This window comes from Bufo bufo, chromosome 7 (assembly GCF_905171765.1).
Source record: "Bufo bufo chromosome 7, aBufBuf1.1, whole genome shotgun sequence".
Taxonomy (NCBI): Eukaryota; Metazoa; Chordata; class Amphibia; order Anura; family Bufonidae; genus Bufo; species Bufo bufo.
The window spans coordinates 2,762,654-2,779,700 of NC_053395.1; the positions used below are offsets into that span (position 1 = coordinate 2,762,654).

General features: G+C 49.6%; 1 protein-coding gene across 4 annotated transcripts in view; it reads right to left on the bottom strand.

Moving 5' to 3' along the window:
• The window catches only part of LOC121008312, a 92,496-nt gene that overhangs the window by 24,118 nt on the left and 51,331 nt on the right, over positions 1-17,047 (bottom strand). For 3 of the 4 annotated variants that reach the window (XM_040440764.1, XM_040440765.1, XM_040440766.1), the window contains exons 4-8: positions 10,383-10,466; positions 10,231-10,299; positions 7,791-7,926; positions 7,191-7,302; positions 6,981-7,099 (exon numbers count right to left, since the gene is read on the bottom strand). In XM_040440764.1, the coding sequence (XP_040296698.1) occupies positions 6,981-7,099; positions 7,191-7,302; positions 7,791-7,926; positions 10,231-10,299; positions 10,383-10,466 (520 nt within the window). The remainder of the gene's footprint in view (positions 1-6,980; positions 7,100-7,190; positions 7,303-7,790; positions 7,927-10,230; positions 10,300-10,382; positions 10,467-17,047) is intronic. The other variant, XM_040440767.1, reaches the window with a different exon arrangement.

The following is a 17,047-nucleotide window of genomic DNA, read 5'->3' on the forward strand; positions in this document are numbered from 1 at the left end:
GCAGTGAACTCATTGTCATGTTCAAGAAACCAATGTGAGATGATTGGAGCTTTGTGACATGGTGCATTATCCTGCTGGAAGTAGCCATCAGAGGATGGAGACATGTTCTCATTCTGTTTACCCCAAATTCGGACTCTACCATTTCAATGTCTCAACAGAAATCGAGACTCATCAGACCAGGCAACATTTTTCCAGTCTTCAACAGTCTAATTTTGGTGAGCTCGTGCAAATTGTAGCCTCTTCTTCCTATTTGTAGTGGAGATGAGTGGTACCCGGTGGGGTCTTCTGCTGGTGTAGCCCATCCGCCTCAAGGTTGTGCGTGTTGTGGCTTCACAAATGCTTTGCTGCAGACCTCGGTTGTAACGAGTGGTTATTTCAGCCAACGTTGCTCTTCTATCAGCTTGAATCAGTCGGCCCATTCTCCTCTGACCTCTAGCATCCACAAGGCATTTTTGCCCACAGGACGGCCGCATACTGGATGTTTTTCCCTTTTCACACCATTCTTTGTAAACCCTAGAAATGGTTGTGCGTGAAAATCCCAGTAACTGAGCAGATTGTGAAATACTCAGACCGGCCCGTCTGGCACCAACAACCATGCCACGCTCAAAATGGCTTAAATCACCTTTCTTTCCCATTCTGACATTCAGTTTGGAGTTCAGGAGATTGTCTTGACCAGGAGCACCCCCCTAAATGCATCGAAGCTACTGCCATGTGATTGGTTGACTAGACAATTGCATTAATGAGAAATAGAACAGGTGTTCCTAATAATTCTTTAGGTGAGTGTATATATACAGGTTCTTCTCAAAAAATCAGCATATTGTGATAAAGTTCATTATTTCCTGTAATGTGCTGATAAACATTAGACTTTCATATATTTTAGATTCATTACACACAACTGAAGTAGTTCAAGCCTTTTCTGGTTTTAATATTGATGATTTTGGCATACAGCTCACAAAAACCCAAAAGTCCTATCTAAAAAAATTAGCATATCATGAAAAGGTTCTCTAAACGAGCTATTAACCTAATCATCTGAATCAACTAATTAACTCTAAACACCTGCAAAAGATTCCTGAGGCTTTTAAAAACTCCCAGCCTGGTTCATTACTCAAAACTAGGGATGAGCGAACCCGAACTGTATAGTTTGGGTTCGTACCGAATTATGGGGTGTCCGTGACACGGACCCGAACCCGAACATTTTCGTAAAAGTCTGGGTTCGGGTTCGGTGTTCGGCGCTTTCTTGGCGCTTTTTGAAAGGCTGCAAAGCAGCCAATCAACAAGCGTCATACTACTTGCCCCAAGAGGCCATCACAGCCTTGCCTACTATTGGCATGGCTGTGATTGGCCAGTGCAGCATGTGACCCAGCCTCTATATAAGCTTGGGTCACGTAGCGCCGCACGTCATTCTGCTATGATCAGTATAGGGAGAGGATGCAGCTGCGACGTTAGGGCGAGATTAGGCAGATTAACTCCTCCAAAAGACTTCATTCTGTGATCGATCTGCAGCTGTGGATCATTGAAGTGCTATTATTGACTTGCTCACTTTTTTGAGGCTGCCCAGAGCGTTTTTAGATCACTTTTTTTCTGGGGTGATCGGCGGCCATTTTGTGACTTGTGGTGCGCCAGCACAAGCTATCACCAAGTGTATTTAACCATCGATAGTCTGGTTATTTTGTGCTATATACTACATCAGCTACAGGCTGAGCCTGTGTCACCGAAGTGCATTTAACCATCAACAGTCTGGTTATTTTTTGGCCATATACTACATCAGGGGCAAGTTGAGCCTATCACCCAGCGCCTAAAAAATAGACCTGACATTTCTATTCAACCAAATCTGCACTGTTTTAGCTGGTCAAGTTATTTGTAGTGACCGTAAAAGCAGACTTTTTGTTCTGGGTTGAAAAAGCATTCCCAAATTTGCCATTCTCAAAATAACTAGTTTCTGGTATTTGAGGCCTACTTGAAATCTATCCCAAAAAGAAAATCTTACATTGAAGTTATTGATAGTATCATTCAGAAAAACCTAAGACACACGCTAGCGTGCTGATAGAAGTGTCATTCTGTGATTAAACCTATACCTGTCACACAGCGCAAAAAAAAAACAGGCCTCACATCTCTATTCAACCAAATCTGTACTGTTTTAGCTGGTCAAGTTATTTGTAGTGACCGTAAAAGCAGACTTTTTTTTCTGGGTTGAAAAAGCATTCCCAAATTTGCCATTCTCAAAATTGTGGTGAACGGGAACAATGAGGAAAACATCTAGTAAGGGACGTGGACGCGGACGTGGACATGGTCGTGGTGGTGTTAGTGGACCCTCTGGTGCTGGGAGAGGACGTGGCCGTTCTGCCACAGCCACACGTCCTAGTGAACCAACTACCTCAGGTCCCAGTAGCCAGCAGAATTTACAGCGATATTTGGTGGGGCCCAATGCCGTTCTAAGGATGGTAAGGCCTGAGCAGGTGCAGGCATTAGTCAATTGGGTGGCCGACAGTGGATCCAGCACGTTCACATTATCTCCCACCCAGTCTTCTGCAGAAAGCGCACAGATGGCGCATGAAAACCAAGCCCATCGGTCTGTCACATCACCCCCATGCATATCAGGGAAACTGTCTGAGCCTCAAGTTATGCAGCAGTCTCTTATGCTGTTTGAAGACTCTGCTGCCAGGGTTTCCCAAGGGCATCCACCTAGCCCTTCCCCAGCGGTGGAAGAGATAGAATGCACTGACGCACAACCACTTATGTTTCCTGATGATGAGGACATGGGAATACCACCTCAGCACGTCTCTGATGATGACGAAACACAGGTGCCAACTGCTGCGTCTTTCTGCAGTGTGCAGACTGAACAGGAGGTCAGGGGTCAAGACTGGGTGGAAGACGATGCAGGGGACGATGAGGTCCTAGACCCCACATGGAATGAAGGTCGTGCCACTGACTTTCAGAGTTCGGAGGAAGAGGCAGTGGTGAGACCGAGCCAACAGCGTAGCAAAAGAGGGAGCAGTGGGAAAAATCAGAACACCCGCCGCCAAGAGACTCCGCCTGCTACTGACCGCCGCCATCTGGGACCGAGCACCCCAAAGGCAGCTTCAAGGAGTTCCCTGGCATGGCACTTCTTCAAACAATGTGCTGACGACAAGACCCGAGTGGTTTGCACGCTGTGCCATCAGAGCCTGAAGCGAGGCATTAACGTTCTGAACCTTAGCACAACCTGCATGACCAGGCACCTGCATGCAAAGCATGAACTGCAGTGGAGTAAACACCTTAAAAACAAGGAAGTCACTCAGGCTCCCCCTGCTGCCTCTTCTGCTGCTGCCGCCTCGGCCTCTTCTGCTGCTGCCGCCTCGGCCTCTTCTGCTGCTGCTGCCGCCGCCTCGGCCTCTTCCTCCGCCTCTGGAGGAACGTTGGCACCTGCCGCCCAGCAAACATGGGATGTACCACCAACACCACCACCTGCGTCACCAAGCATCTCAACCATGTCACACGGCAGCGTTCAGCTCTCCATCTCACAAACATTTGAGAGAAAGCGTAAATTCCCACCTAGCCACCCTCGATCCCTGGCCCTGAATGCCAGCATTTCTAAACTACTGGCCTATGAAATGCTGTCATTTAGGCTGGTGGACACACACAGCTTCAAACAGCTCATGTCACTTGCTGTCCCACAGTATGTTGTTCCCAGCCGCCACTACTTCTCCAAGAGAGCCGTGCCTTCCCTGCACAACCAAGTGTCCGATAAAATCAAGTGTGCACTGCGCAACGCCATCTGTGGCAAGGTCCACCTAACCACAGATACGTGGACCAGTAAGCACGGCCAGGGACGCTATATCTCCCTAACTGCACACTGGGTAAATGTAGTGGCGGCTGGGCCCCAGGCGGAGAGCTATTTGGCGCACGTCCTTCCGCCGCCAAGGATCGCAGGGCAACATTCTTTGCCTCCTGTCTCCTCCTCCTCCTACTCAGCTTCCTCCTCCTCTTCTTCCACCTGCTCATCCAGTCAGCCACACACCTTCACCACCAACTTCAGCACAGCCCGGGGTAAACGTCAGCAGGCCATTCTGAAACTCATATGTTTGGGGGACAGGCCCCACACCGCACAGGAGTTGTGGGGGGGTAAAGAACAACAGACCGACGAGTGGTTGCTGCCAGTGAGCCTCAAGCCCGGCCTGGTGGTGTGCGATAATGGGCGAAATCTCGTTGCAGCTCTGGGACTAGCCGGTTTGACGCACATCCCTTGCCTGGCGCATGTGCTGAATTTGGTGGTGCAGAAGTTCATTCACAACTACCCCGACATGTCAGAGCTGGTGCATAAAGTGCGGGCCGTCTGTGCGCGCTTCCAGCGTTCACATCCTGCCGCTGCTCGCCTGTATGCTACAGCGTAACTTCGGCTTTCCCGCTCACCGCCTCATATGCGACGTGCCCACCAGGTGGAACTCCACCTTGCACATGCTGGACAGACTGTGCGAGCAGCAGCAGGCCATAGTGGAGTTTCAGCTGCAGCACGCACGGGTCAGTCGCTCTGCGGATCAGCCCCACTTCACCACCAATGACTGGGCCTCCATGCAAGACCTGTGTGCCCTGTTGCGCTGTTTCGAGTACTCCACCAACATGGCCAGTGGCGATGACGCCGTTATCAGCATTACAATACCACTTCTATGTCTCCTTGAGAAAACACTTAGGGCGATGATGGAAGAGGAGGTGGCCCAGGAGGAAGAGGAGGAAGAGGGGTCATTTTTAGCACTTTCAGGCCAGTCTCTTCGAAGTGACTCAGAGGGAGGTTTTTTGCAACACCAGAGGCCAGGTACAAATGTGGCCAGACAGGGCCCACTACTGGAGGACGAGGAGGACCGAGGATGAGGAGGAGGTGGAGGAGGATGAGGATGAAGCATGTTCACAGCGGGGTGGCACCCAAAGCAGCTCGGGCCCATCACTGGTGCGTGGCTGGGGGGAAACACAGGACGATGACGATACGCCTCCCACAGAGGACAGCTTGTCCTTACCTCTGGGCAGCCTGGCACACATGAGCGACTACATGCTGCAGTGCCTGCGCAACGACAGCAGAGTTGCCCACATTTTAACGTGTGCGGACTACTGGGTTGCCACCCTGCTGGATCCCCGGTACAAAGACAATGTGCCCACCTTACTTCCTACACTGGAGCGTGATAGGAAGATGCGCGAGTACAAGCGCACGTTGGTAGACGCGCTACTGAGAGCATTCCCAAATGTCACAGGGGAACCAGTGGAAGCCCAAGGCGAAGGCAGAGGAGGAGCAAGAGGTCGCCAACGCAGCTGTGTCACGGCCAGCTCCTCTGAGGGCAGGGTTAGCATGGCAGAGATGTGGAAAAGTTTTGTCACCACGCCACAGCTAAGTGCACCACCACCTGATACGGAACGTGTTAGCAGGAGGCAGCATTTCACTAACATGGTGGAACAGTACCTGTGCACACCCCTCCACGTACTGACTGATGGTTCGGCCCCATTCAACTTCTGGGTCTCCAAATTGTCCACGTGGCCAGAGCTAGCCTTTTATGCCTTGGAGGTGCTGGCCTGCCCGGCGGCCAGCGTTTTGTCTGAACGTGTATTCAGCACGGCAGGGGGCGTCATTACAGACAAACGCAGCCGCCTGTCTACAGCCAATGTGGACAAGCTGACGTTCATAAAAATGTACCAGGCATGGATCCCACAGGACCTGTCCATCCCTTGTGCAGATTAGACATTAACTACCTCCCCTTAACAATATATTATTCTACTCCAGGGCACTTCCTCATTCAATACTATTTTTATTTTCATTTTACCATTATATTGCGGGGCAACCCAAAGTTGAATGAACCTCTCCTCTGTCTGGGTGTCGGGCCTAAATGTGTGACAGTGGCCTGTTCCAGTGGTGGGTGACGTGAAGCCTGATTCTCTGCTATGACATGAAGACTGATTCTGCGCTGACATGAAGCCAGATTCTCTGTTATGGGACCTCTCTCCTCTGTCTGGGCCTAAATGTGTGACAGTGGCCTGTTCCAGTGGTGGGTGACGTGAAGCCTGATTCTCTGCTATGACATGAAGACAGATTCTGCGCTGACATAAGGCCAGATTCTCTGTTACGGGACCTCTCTCCTCTGTCTGGGTGCCGGGGCCTAAAAATATCTGACAGTGGCCTGTTCCAGTGGTGGGTGACGTGAAGCCTGATTCTCTGCTATGACATGAAGACTGATTCTCTGCTGACATGAAGCCAGATTCTCTGTTACGGGACCTCTCTCCTCTGCCTGGGTGCCGGGGCCTGAATATGTGACAGTGGCCTGTTCCAGTGGTGGGTGACGTGAAGCCTGATTCTCTGCTATGACATGAAGCCAGATTCTCAGCTATGGGACCTCTCTCCAATTGATATTGGTTTATTTTTATATATTTTATTTTTATTTTAATTCATTTCCCTATCCACATTTGTTTGCAGGGGATTTACCTACATGTTGCTGCCTTTTGCAGCCCTCTAGCTCTTTCCTGGGCTGTTTTACAGCCTTTTTAGCGCCTATATTAGGTGTATTTCTGGGGCAGATTGCGGAGAAAAGGAATCTGCGATTTTCCCCGCTCACACCAGGTCTAAAAAAGTGGGCGTGGTGTGGGTGTGGGCATGGAAGGGGCGTGGTGTGGCCGTGGAAGGGAGTGTGGGCGTGTTGTAGGTGTGGGCGTAGTGTGTGTGGTGTGGGCGTAGAAGGGGTGTGGCATGGACGTGGAAGGGGGGGGGCGTGGTGTGGGTGTGGTTAGGGCATGGAAGGGGCATGTAAGGGGCGTGGTGTGGATGTGGAAGGGGGCGTGGTGTGGACGTGGTGTGGGGCGCCTGTTTTAGGTGCAGAAAATGGTCTAAATGTAGGACAGCTTGGAAGCAGCGGTTATATGGAGGGCGGCGCCTGTACATAACTGCGGCGGATCCACCGCCAGTGCAGGGTCTTAATAGATGTCCCCCAATGTGTTTTGGTGTCAGGAGTTACCCCCAATCACATTACCTATGATGAAGAAGCCCACGCGCTGACACACTGTAACGCTGTCCTTACTGTCAGGTAAAAATGTAACTCTCCAGGGGGTGACGTTCAGGATCAGAGACAAGGCTTCACGGAAGGCTGATCTGGAAGGAGATGTGGTATGTCAGAGCTGTACAGAGGGTGCTTAGGTCAGAATTAGTAACTGACCCCTCCCCCCATGTGACATCACAGCACCTATTAAATGATGTCATCCGCTGCAAATACAGAGATGTGATGGGGACATCAGGGAGGATGGGAGACGACAGCTCCAGGGAGTCCAATGTGACCGTCAGGCTCCTTCCTATTACTAGTGACAACACAAGACAGAACCATCATCATTATGACCATCATCATCATCAGTCCACTTCTACTGGAAGATGTCCACCTCTAATATCCCGACCAGTTACTCTTTACTTACTCGTAGTGATCCATGTCTTATACTCTAATCACATCCAAAGCGGCACTCATTCTGCTGTCTTATGATGAAACAGCAGAATGCTGACAGCAGCTCTAGAGGTGACTGGAGTAGGATACATGAAGTCATTCGGGACCAGTCCATGATAATGGCCTACGTGGCCCCTCACTTGTTTATCCTGAGGGCGGAGTGCTCATTTAAAGGGGAAGTTCAGTCTTATGCTGCTTAGGTTTACAATATGAAATCACTCTGGATCCTTCTGCTGTGAAGCGACGCGATGCCTCCATGTCTGCGATCTGCCCGTATACAATGGAAGAGGTGACCGGTTGCTTTGGCTCCACTGCTACCTTCACTATAGGGCCCCTACACTATAGAGGTACCTGTGACATCTCCGGCCAGGGGCAGGTTGGGGTCTGTCACCAACACCTTGTTTCCTGGAACCAGCCGTCCATGCTTCCCCTTCAGGTCCCCGACTCTACAGAGCTGCGGACTCTGCATTGTGCACCAGCCTCCTGTCTAGAAAGATGAAGCAGAAAAGAGAACAGGCTGCAGGCAATGGTGGCCACTGGTGGTCTAAAGGTGACCCTCAACAACCCCAGGAGCCCACAACCATGCGTCGCATTCCTCTAGCCCATGACATGTCCTCAACCGCAGGGACAAAGCCAGTGCAAGCCGTGAGGCAGCAGGCATTTCTGTTGGTTATCATGTACAGTGCCTTGCAAAAGTATTCCCCCCCCCCCCCTGACTTTTTTCGTATTTTGTTACATTACAGCCTTAAAGAGGACCTTTCACCTATTATTACACTGTGAACTAAGTATACAGACATGTAGAGCGGCGCCCGGGGATCTCACTGCACTTATTATCCCCGGGCGCCGCTCCGTTCTGCCCCTATGCCCTCCGGTATCTCCGCTCACTAAGTTATAGTAGGCGGAGATTCCAGTCACTAAGTTATGGTAGGCGGAGTCTGCCCTTGTTCTGCTCTAGCGCTGGCCAATCGCAGCGCAGAGCTCACAGCCTGGGAGGTTCTTTTCTCCCAGGCTGTGAGCTCTGCAATGCGATTGGCCAGCGCTACAGAAGGACAAGGGCAGACTCCGCCTACCATAACTTAGGGAACGGAGATACCGGAGGACATAACGGGAGAACGGAGCGGCGCCCGGGGATAATAGTAAGTGCAGTGAGATCCCCGGGCGCCGCTCCACATGTCTGTATAGTTAGTTCATAGTGTAATAATCGGTGAAAGGTCCTCTTTAAGTTCAATGTTTTGTTAATCTGAATTTTATGTGATGGATCAGAACACAATAGTCTAAGTCGGTGAAGTGAAATGAGAAAAATATATAAATAAAACTATTGTTTAGAAATAGAAAACAGAAGTTGTCTTGTGCGTATGTATTCACCCCCTTTATGTTAGGAAGCTCATAAAAAGCTCTGGTGCAACCAATTACCTTCAGAAGTCACATGATTAGTGACATGATGTCACCTGTGTGCATTCTAAGTGTCACATGATCTGTCATTACATATACACACCAGAGGCTGCAACACCTAAGCAAGAGGCATCACTAACCAAACACTGCCATGAAGACCGAGGAACTCTCCAAACAAGGAAGGGACAATGTTGTGGAGAAGTACAAGTCGGGGTTAGGTTATAAAAAATATCCACATCCTTGATGATCCCCAGGAGCACCATCCAATCTATCATAACCAGATACAGCAAACCTGCCAAGATACGGCCGCCCACCAAAACTGACGGACCGGGCAAGGAGGGCATTAATCAGAGAGGCAGCACAGAGACCTAAGGTGACCCTGGAGGAGCTGCAGAGTTCCACAGCAGAGACTGGAGGATCTGTACATAGGAGGACAATAAGCCGTACACTCCATAGAGTTGGGCTTTATGGCAGAGCGGCCAGAAGAAAGCCATTACTGTCAGCTAAAGACAATAAGGCACGTTGTCAGTTTGTGAGAAGGCCTGTGGGAGACTCCCAAAATGTATGGAGGAAGGGGCTCTGGTCTGAGGAGACGAAAACTGAACTTTTTGGCCATTAAAGAAAACGCTATGTCTGGCACAAACCCAACACATCACATCACCCAAAGAACACCATCCCCACAGTGAGACATGGTGGTGGCAGCATCATACTGGGAGGACTGGGAAACTGGTCAGAGTGGAGGGAAAGATGAATGGTGCTAAATACAGGGATATTCCTGAGCAGAACCTGCCCCACTCTGTGCGTGATCTGAGGCTAGGATGCAGGCTCACCTTCCAGCAGGACAATGACCCCAAACACACGGCTAAAGCAACACTTGAGGGGTTGAAGGGGAAACCTGTAAATGTGTTGGAATGGCCGAGTCACAGCCAAGACCTCAATCCAATAGAAGATCTGTGGTCAGACGTAAAGATTGCTGTTCACAAGCGCAAACATCCGACCTGAAGGAGCCGGAGCCGTTCTGCAAGGAGGAATGGGCAACAATCCCAGCGGTCAGATGTGGCGACTGCTCCTAGAGACTGATCCAAAGAGACTTGGAGCTGTGATTGCTGCAGAAGGGGCTCTACAGAGTACTGACTGTAGGGGGTGAATAGTTCTGCACATTGACTGTTTCTGGTATTTTGTCCTATTTGTTGTTTGCTTCACAATAAATTTTAAAAAAACATCTTCAAAAGTTGTCGGCATGTTCTGTAAATTACAAGATGCAAAGCCTCAAACAATCCATGTTACTTCCAGGTAGTGAGGCACCAAAACACAAAAAAAGTCAAGGGGGTGAATACTTTTGCAAGGCACTTAGTATAGTCTGAGGCTGTAGTAGACCTCACCTCTGCAGAAGTCTCACCTGCCCGGAAATGTCATATGGATTGTAGGTTTCTCCATGCTCCTCTGTACGGATGTGCCATTCAATAGTCTACAAACAATATGGACAGTTATATTGGGCCACCATGTCCCGAGTCATACAACAAACTTGATTTGGAGGGAGGTCCATTTTACCTTTCCCGTGGCTGAGGAGGATGAGTGAAGATCCACCAACATGGTTGTGTCACCAGACCCACCATCTGGGTACACGATCTGACTCTACAATAGCAGAACAAAGACATTAGACAAAGTGGACAGCAGCAAGCGAGCCCTAGAAATGCGGGCAACTACTGGGTGAGATCTTCAATACCCCCCAGAACCCATCTAGCTGGACTGGTGCAGAGATCAGTGTTTTGATGACAGCGGCGGTCTCATTGTACAGTAGACTCTGCTCACTACCACAGGAATGAGACAGCTACCTGCAGGAGAGACAAATATATATAGTGTATGTAATGGATCCCCTAGCACCCTGACTGGGTACCTCCGTTGATGGATGCTCCTAGTGCTTCCCGAGGGCTCCAAGCACTCCGCCCGACACCGTAAGCACTGCCGACCCTACAAACCGCCGTAGCTTGGTTGGGATCTCGTTGTCTTCTACCCACCCTAGTACAGCTCTTACAAGAGCTAGAGATTATACTCTGGAGAGTATAATGATTATAGCAATCCCCAGAGCGTAGTTCTCCAATCCCCCAAACATGAGCCCAGACTTCATGAAGGGTAGAACAGGACCCTTTAATGAGGCTACATGCCAGCCTTTTATGCAGGTCTTCCAGCAAGGGACACTCCCCATGGGGACCTTGTGGAGGACTGAGACCGTTTATACATAAACCAATCACATGCAGTTACAGGCAGACAACACAATGGGATAACGTAATCACTCACAGGCAGAAACTACCCATTTTTCCCTTTGTAGAATAACGAGGGGGGGGGGGGGGAAGGGGTCTCCATGTAGGAGGCTACCCCTCAGGCCTCCTACCCCTCAGGCCTCTCCAGCAGCCCCAGTGACGGTTCAGTCCGTCACAGTGTATTTATTAAGGATGTACAAATTTCTCAAAAAGTCATCCAACAAACAAATCCAAAGGTTTTCTTTGGACAAATTTGTTTTAGACGGATTGTGTAAAATATTACAAAGCACCATTTTACTGTCCATGATGGCGGGCGAAACCATGAGGGAAGAAGACGGATGGTCACATGACACTGAAAGGAAGTCTGCTTTAAATTTGCAACCTGGAAGGATGTTGTGCAGTGGCTCTGTCTGAAGACATAAGCCACTGATATGCTGTGGTAGGGGGAGTATAGGAGGATTGTAGGGAGGAGTAATAGAAGAGAATAGGGAGAGAATATGTGATAGGGAGGGATAGTATAGTAATATAGTATATAAGGCCGAAAAAAGACCTCTGTCCATCCAGTTCGGCCTAATCCCCTACTGCCACCATTACTACTACCCCTTCTAATACTACTACTACCATTACTACTAATACTACCACTACTACTACTGCTGCTACTACTACTAATACTACTACAACTATCACTACCACCACCACTACTGCTACCACTACTAGAACTACTACTACCTCTACTACTACTACCACTAATAGTACAACTACTACTGTTATCACTACCACTAGCACTACTACTACCCGTACTACTACTACTACTACCACTGTTACTACTCACACTACTATTGCAACAACTACTACTTTTAGTACTACTTCCACTACTACTCCTATCACTACTACTACTAGTACTACTAATATTACCACCACCACTACTACTACTCACACTACTACTACCACCACCACTACTACTACTACTAGCACTACTACTACCGCTACTAATGCTACTACCACTACTACTGTTACTACTATTAGTACTAATACTACTACAACCACTACAAGTACTGCTACTACTACCACAACTGCCATAATTAGTACTACTAGTACTACCAACACCAATACTACTATTACTACTACTAGCTGTCACGTTCTGGAGGCCCCGAGCAGGCTTCCCGGACATCAGGCAAACAGGACACAGGCAGATACAGACCAGGGACCAACAGAATACTTTATTACACATGTAATAAACGAACACGACCTCACTGAAGAGCAGGTTAGGCAATATTCGTAGCTCTACCAGAGAACCAAGTTCACTGGCAGACCAGAGGCAAAACCCAGAGGGCGGAGAACCAGTGAGCCCCATTCTTCACAGAGCCCCTGGTGCTGGGGATGAACTGGGCCGAGGGCTCACTGGTCGCACCTCCAGAGAGGTTCCGGTACACTTGGCTGCTACCTGAAGAGAACCCCAGACAATAGGACTGGAACCCAACCAAACTCACAACATGGATCTGACAAAAAATGGGAACCAGCACACAAGCAGATGCCTGGACTCCATGCAGAAAGACACATGGCGGTCTCTGGCAGAGCTGCACACAGACTAGATGTCCTCCATCCGGAGAACCCAGGAGCCCTCTCACGTAGGCAGGACATACACAGGACAGGATCAGAAGCAGTGGAGCACTGCCAGGCTATACATGGAACAGACAGGATCAGAAGCAGTTACACTGCCAGGCTATACATGGGACAGACAGGATCAGAAGCAGTTACACTGCCAGGTTATACATGGAACAGACAGGATCAGAAGCAGTTACACTGCCAGGCTATACATGGAACAGACAGGATCAGAAGCAGTTACACTGCCAGGTTATACATGGAACAGACAGGATCAGAAGCAGTTACACTGCCAGGCTAGACATGGAACAGACGGGATCAGAAGCAGTTACACTGCCAGGCTATACATGGAACAGACAGGATCAGAAGCAGTTACACTGCCAGGCTATACATGGGACAGACAGGATCAGAAGCAGTTACACTGCCAGGCTAGACATGGAACAGACGGGATCAGAAGCAGTTACACTGCCAGGCTATACATGGAACAGACAGGATCAGAAGCAGTTACACTGCCAGGCTATACATGGAGCAGACGGGATCAGAAGCAGTTACACTGCCAGGCTATACATGGGACAGTCAGGATCAGAAGCAGTTACACTGCCAGGCTATACATGGAACAGTCAGGATCAGAAGCAGTTACACTGCCAGGCTATACATGGAGCAGACAGGATCAGAAGCAGTTACACTGCCAGGCTATACATGGAACAGACGGGATCAGAAGCAGTTACACTGCCAGGCTATACATGGAGCAGACAGGATCAGAAGCAGTTACACTGCCAGGCTAGACATGGAGCAGACAGGATCAGAAGCAGTTACACTGCCAGGCTATACATGGAGCAGACGGGATCAGAAGCCGTTACACTGCCAGGCTATACATGGAACAGACGGGATCAGAAGCAGTTACACTGCCAGGCTATACATGGAGCAGACAGGATCAGAAGCAGTTACACTGCCAGGCTATACATGGAACAGACGGGATCAGAAGCAGTTACACTGCCAGGCTATACATGGAGCAGACAGGATCAGAAGCAGTTACACTGCCAGGCTAGACATGGAGCAGACAGGATCAGAAGCAGTTACACTGCCAGGCTATACATGGAGCAGACGGGATCAGAAGCCGTTACACTGCCAGGCTATACATGGAGCAGACAGGATCAGAAGCAGTTACACTGCCAGGCTATACATGGAACAGACGGGATCAGAAGCAGTTACACTGCCAGGTTATACATGGAGCAGACAGGATCAGAAGCAGTTACACTGCCAGGCTATACATGGAACAGACGGGATCAGAAGCAGTTACACTGCCAGGCTATACATGGGACAGACGGGATCAGAAGCAGTTACACTGCCAGGCTATACATGGGACAGACAGAATCAGAAACAGTTACACTGCCAGGCTATACATGGAACAGACGGGATCAGAAGCAGTTACACTGCCAGGCTAGACATGGGACAGACGGGATCAGAAGCAGTTACACTGCCAGGCTATACATGGAGCAGACAGGATCAGAAGCAGTTACACTGCCAGGCTATACATGGAACAGACAGGATCAGAAGCAGTTACACTGCCAGGCTATACATGGGACAGATGGGATCAGAAGCAGTTACACTGCCAGGCTATACATGGAACAGACAGGATCAGAAGCAGTTACACTGCCAGGCTATACATGGAACAGACAGGATCAGAAGCAGTTACACTGCCAGGCTATACATGGAGCAGACAGGATCAGAAGCAGTTACACTGCCAGGCTATACATGGAGCAGACAGGATCAGAAGCAGTTACACTGCCAGGCTATACATGGAACAGACGGGATCAGAAGCAGTTACACTGCCAGGCTATACATGGAACAGACGGGATCAGAAGCAGTTACACTGCCAGGCTATACATGGAACAGACGGGATCAGAAGCAGTTACACTGCCAGGCTATACATGGAACAGACGGGATCAGAAGCAGTTACACTGCCAGGCTATACATGGGACAGACAGGATCAGAAGCAGTTACACTGCCAGGCTATACATGGAACAGACAGGATCAGAAGCAGTTACACTGCCAGGCTATACATGGAGCAGACAGGATCAGAAGCAGTTACACTGCCAGGCTATACATGGAGCAGACAGGATCAGAAGCAGTTACACTGCCAGGCTATACATGGAACAGACAGGATCAGAAGCAGTTACACTGCCAGGCTATACATGGAGCAGATGGGATCAGAAGCAGTTACACTGCCAGGCTATACATGGAACAGACAGGATCAGAATCAGTGGAGCACTGCCAGGCTATACATGGAGCAGACAGGATCAGAAGCAGTTACACTGCCAGGCTATACATGGAACAGACGGGATCAGAAGCAGTTACACTGCCAGGCTATACATGGAGCAGACAGGATCAGAAGCAGTTACACTGCCAGGCTATACATAGAACAGAGGGGATCAGAAGCAGTTACACTGCCAGGCTATACATGGAACAGACAGGATCAGAAGCAGTTACACTGCCAGGCTATACATGGAACAGACGGGATCAGAAGCAGTTACACTGCCAGGCTATACATGGAACAGACAGGATCAGAAGCAGTTACACTGCCAGGCTATACATGGAACAGACAGGATCAGAAGCAGTGGAGCACTGCCAGGCTATACATGGAACAGACAGGATCAGAAGCAGTTACACTGCCAGGCTATACATGGAGCAGACAGGATCAGAAGCAGTTACACTGCCAGGCTATACATGGAACAGACGGGATCAGAAGCAGTTACACTGCCAGGCTATACATGGAACAGACGGGATCAGAAGCAGTTACACTGCCAGGTTATACATGGAACAGACAGGATCAGAAGCAGTTACACTGCCAGGCTAGACATGGAACAGACGGGATCAGAAGCAGTTACACTGCCAGGCTATACATGGAACAGACGGGATCAGAAGCAGTTACACTGCCAGGCTATACATGGAGCAGACAGGATCAGAAGCAGTTACACTGCCAGGCTATACATGGGACAGACAGAATCAGAAACAGTTACACTGCCAGGCTATACATGGAACAGACGGGATCAGAAGCAGTTACACTGCCAGGCTAGACATGGGACAGACGGGATCAGAAGCAGTGGAGCACTGCCAGGCTATACATGGAGCAGACAGGATCAGAAGCAGTTACACTGCCAGGCTATACATGGAGCAGACAGGATCAGAAGCAGTTACACTGCCAGGCTATACATGGAACAGACGGGATCAGAAGCAGTTACACTGCCAGGCTATACATGGAACAGACGGGATCAGAAGCAGTTACACTGCCAGGTTATACATGGAACAGACAGGATCAGAAGCAGTTACACTGCCAGGCTAGACATGGAACAGACGGGATCAGAAGCAGTTACACTGCCAGGCTATACATGGAACAGACGGGATCAGAAGCAGTTACACTGCCAGGCTATACATGGAGCAGACAGGATCAGAAGCAGTTACACTGCCAGGCTATACATGGGACAGACAGAATCAGAAACAGTTACACTGCCAGGCTATACATGGAACAGACGGGATCAGAAGCAGTTACACTGCCAGGCTAGACATGGGACAGACGGGATCAGAAGCAGTTACACTGCCAGGCTATACATGGAGCAGACAGGATCAGAAGCAGTTACACTGCCAGGCTATACATGGAACAGACAGGATCAGAAGCAGTTACACTGCCAGGCTATACATGGAACAGACGGGATCAGAAGCAGTTACACTGCCAGGCTAGACATGGGACAGACGGGATCAGAAGCAGTGGAGCACTGCCAGGCTATACATGGAACAGACGGGATCAGAAGCAGTTACACTGCCAGGCTATACATGGGACAGACAGGATCAGAAGCAGTTACACTGCCAGGCTAGACATGGAACAGACGGGATCAGAAGCAGTTACACTGCCAGGCTATACATGGAACAGACAGGATCAGAAGCAGTTACACTGCCAGGCTATACATGGAGCAGACGGGATCAGAAGCAGTTACACTGCCAGGCTATACATGGAACAGTCAGGATCAGAAGCAGTTACACTGCCAGGCTATACATGGAGCAGACAGGATCAGAAGCAGTTACACTGCCAGGCTATACATGGAACAGACGGGATCAGAAGCAGTTACACTGCCAGGCTATACATGGAGCAGACAGGATCAGAAGCAGTTACACTGCCAGGCTAGACATGGAGCAGACAGGATCAGAAGCAGTTACACTGCCAGGCTATACATGGAGCAGACGGGATCAGAAGCCGTTACACTGCCAGGCTATACATGGAACAGACGGGATCAGAAGCAGTTACACTGCCAGGCTATACATGGAGCAGACAGGATCAGAAGCAGTTACACTGCCAGG